Raw genomic sequence first — 3809 nt, 5'->3', positions numbered from 1 at the left:
AGGACATGAGAAGACTATCCATGGAGTAAGTCTTGGAGAAAAGAACGCAAGAGTGTCTATCACTAAAGTCATTCAAGGAGATGCTAAGATTCCCTTCCCTATCGGGGATGAAATTTTGACTGTTCAAGAAGCCATGGGAACTTTTATTGCATGGCCGAGAAACATGATAATTGCAGGAAACAATAGCAGTACTTCTCATGTTTTGGCCGCCAAGGTCAGAATGCTTTTTTAGTATGGTTAATATATATACTATGTGTTTGTTTAGTCTGTTTTTTAATTATTTTTATTTGCAATTGTTTTAGAAAACCAAGAAAGCCCGTGCTAAGAAAATGAAGAAGACGTATAAAGTAATTGAAGATGTTGAACCAGAGCTTGTTGTTCAAATTGGTCCGAATTATCCTTCTGCAATGAAACGTTTGTGGACATGGGTAAAGGAAGCCTTGAGTTGTGGCCGAACAATTTCTTTTGAGCTAAGCAAAGAAGCATTTGGCTTTACAAAGAAGCAAATTATGTTCTTATCTGATATACATGCAGTGTGCTCTGGAGGTGAAATGGCCGGCTCTGTTATTTGCCTTTTTATTCAGTAAGCTTTTCATTCAAAGTTTTTTTCAGAGTATATAGCCTTGGAATAAATATGACAATCTTTACTAAGGACTGCTTAATTTAATTTGTAGCTTCTTGAATGAATATGTGAAGAAACATAAGATGGTCAACATGATTAGCTTTGTAGATCCGAGCATAATCGGTGCCATTGGATGTGGCAGTGCAGTGTAGAGGTCGCGTGAATTGTGTACAAGATTTAAAGATTCTAGGAAAGGGCAGCATTTTCTCCTGCCGTACAATGATGTGTAAGTATTTTTACTATCCCAAGCTATTAAGCTGTTAAGCCTTGCCAGTTTTTTATTAATTTTTTTCAAGAATTTAGCTTTTATTTTTAAGGAATGGGTTCAATTGTATAGTTAAACTCGATAATATTTGTTTTTGAAATTTATATTAATTGCATTGGTTCAGTATAAACGTAATCAAATGCCTTGACAGTTTTGAAGTTAATATAAAAGTAATCAAATGGCTTACAGTATTTAATTGATTTTGTTACTAGATGTTAGGTTTGTTTCTAAGACGGGGGAAATTGTATAGTTCAACCTCATTATATTTGAAGTTCAAATTTGATGATAATTGTATAGGTTCAGTTTTAAAGTTGATTTATTTACTAGAATTTAAATTTTATCAGTATGAGCCTTCAATTTTTGATGTTATACCTGATCATGTTTATTATAGTAAATTACACTCTACTAGTATCACATTTTGGATTATTTTTCACAAATAGTGAGTTTAAATAATTTTTAGGTTGATTTTAATTCAATAGAAATGTAATTTTTTTTATGATATTTAAGTTGTTTGAGTGACAAAAAAGCATCAAATTTAGGCTTTACTATTTAACAAGCACCTCTGTTTATTTTTCGTAGCAACCAAAGGACCCTGACAGTTGTCAATCCAGACGCAGAGGTAGTCTACTATATGGACCCTCTTAAATGCCGAATTGCAAATGGAGAATGGGTGGATGTTGTCGACAAGTAAGAGTTCACGTTATAAAATTTGATTATTAAGTCTTGACTTATAAATCTTGTCCGACCATATTTTGTAGTGGTTATTTTGTGTTTTGATATATCTCGTTTTGGTTGCAGTGCCATTAAAATGTACAAGGAGGATTTGGAAAAAGGTTCCGAAGAAGAAAGTATTGTGGGAGAACATGGCGGTATTTATTTATTTTTGTGATCATATATTAATTATGTTATTAAAGGAGACTGGATACTTTAAATGATTTTTTGTTTGATATTTTAGGGAGTTCCGGTGCAGACCGGGAACAAGGATTGTGGCCTGTTTGTGATTCGATACATGATGGAAATCATTCATGATAAGGAGCTGGACTTTGCTAATAAGGTGACAATTGACTATCTGTGGGCCTTTTCATCCACTTTGTATTTACTCTTATAAGGGCAGAACATGTTACTTATACAAAATTTTGGATGATATTTCAGTGGCTGCGTAGATCAAACCTGGTTTACACTGAGGATGACATCAACGAGATCAGGGTTGAGTTTGTAAAATATTTTATGAAACATTGTGCAAGCTAGGTCCTCGCCTTTCTTTTCTTTTGAACTTATCGTAAACTGGATGTTTTATGTATGTAGTTGGTGACAAGTAGACTCGTTTGAACTTATCGTATGTTGACAAGTAGACTCGTTTGAACTTATCATATGTTGACAAGTAGACTCGTTTGAACTTATCGTAAAGTGGATGTTTTATGTATGTAGTTGGTGATAAGTAGACTTGCGATAATGTATTTTGTGTTCGGTGGATTGCTGGTAGTTTGGTAGGTAGATCTGGTTGTTTTGGATTGTTGAACGGATGGATTATGGTATGGTATGGATTATGGTATGGTAGTGAATTGGTTTTGTTTTGGCGGGGGCCTAGATTATGGTATGATTTTGTTTTGGATTATGGTATGGATTATGGTATTTTTATTTTGGCAGGGGACTATTTTTTGTGGTTTTTTATGCAGCTGGTTTTAATTAAATATGAAATTGATATGCAAAATGCATATACCTAATAAGATAATGGTTTTTTAAACTGTTGTCTATTACTTAGTAAACTGTTGTGTTACAAATGTTTCTTCAATGGTTCCCGAAAAGTAATCCGTTATCTCTTTTGCATTATAACACCACCCTAAAACTGTTGTCTAAAAGATACTTATATTACTACCTCTGAAAATAACTGTTGTTGTTCTGTTATATAAATAATAGATGGATAAAATAACTGTTGTTTGGAAAAGATATTTAAAATTGGAAAGAAAATTTAGAACTTTCTCTTGACGTAAATAAACCGTTGTTTATTACTAAGAAAATTGTCATGTTAAAAATGTTCCAACAATAGTTTTTCTAAAACAACCGTTGTGTCATCCAGATTGTAACCAGTGTTAAACACTGTTGTTGAATCTCCCTTATTACAACTGTATTAACAACCGTTGTCCAACCTTCGATCACACGAGTGTTGGATAGACAATGGAAAAACTACCTTTCAGACAACGAAAAAAAAACAGTTGTATGATTGCAAAAATGTTGTAGTGATCCCTTGCTATGTGTCCTGGCATTCCACATTTGAAATACATAAACCGCATTGCTGGAGCTTTTCCTGCCTGATTCCTGATAGGTTGATCTGTATTTGCTGGCTATGTAGCTGGTTGATTAAGGTACTCTCTTGAATAGTGCCCCTTATGGTTGCATCTATAACAAACCACATTCAGCTTGTTACACACTGCTCCATGTTTCTTTCCGCTTACCTGGCATTCTGGTAAAGCTAGCCTCTGCTGGGTTGGTTGGTTCCCAGTGGCTAGACGGTTGCCTTATCCTCTGTCTCCTGCATTCTGCCTTCTGAAATTAAGATTCCTTCCAGGATGAAACTTGCCTTTCCTCTGATTAAAATTTGGAAACTTCTCTTCTTGGGACTGTCCTTCACTTCCCTCAAACTTCCTCTTTTGCCCTCCTTCTCCTTCTGTGACATTTCACTCTCTGTCTCTGCAATCATAGCTTTCTGTATTACTCGTACATACGTATCCAATTCAAATATGGCCACCTTCCCTCAAATCCCTCTCCACATATGATGGTACAAATCTATATATTTCCTCTAATTTACTTTCATAATCTTCCACTGACATATTTCCCTGTTTTAACTCCAGAAACTTCAGTTCCATTTGATCCTGAACAAACTGAGGGAAATACTTCTCTAAAAATAACTCCTTAAATCTATCC

The 3809-nt window shown here is 34.6% G+C and overlaps 1 protein-coding gene across 1 annotated transcript; it reads left to right on the top strand.

Annotated features, from left to right (window-relative positions):
- The first annotated feature begins 407 nt into the window (after positions 1 to 407).
- On the top strand, positions 408 to 2135 carry LOC141714009 (uncharacterized). The gene is made up of 6 exons (XM_074517558.1): positions 408 to 583; positions 675 to 770; positions 1467 to 1574; positions 1686 to 1740; positions 1843 to 1941; positions 2040 to 2135. Exons 1-6 carry the CDS (start codon positions 408 to 410, stop codon positions 2133 to 2135), a joined length of 630 nt encoding a protein of 209 aa, XP_074373659.1.
- Positions 2136 to 3809: the final 1674 nt, after the last annotated feature.

Source organism: Apium graveolens, chromosome 3, assembly GCF_009905375.1.
Source record: "Apium graveolens cultivar Ventura chromosome 3, ASM990537v1, whole genome shotgun sequence".
NCBI classification, from domain to species: domain Eukaryota; kingdom Viridiplantae; phylum Streptophyta; class Magnoliopsida; order Apiales; family Apiaceae; genus Apium; species Apium graveolens.
The sequence above is the reverse complement of the archived record's forward strand: the minus strand, read 5'-3'. Positions and strand labels throughout refer to the sequence as shown.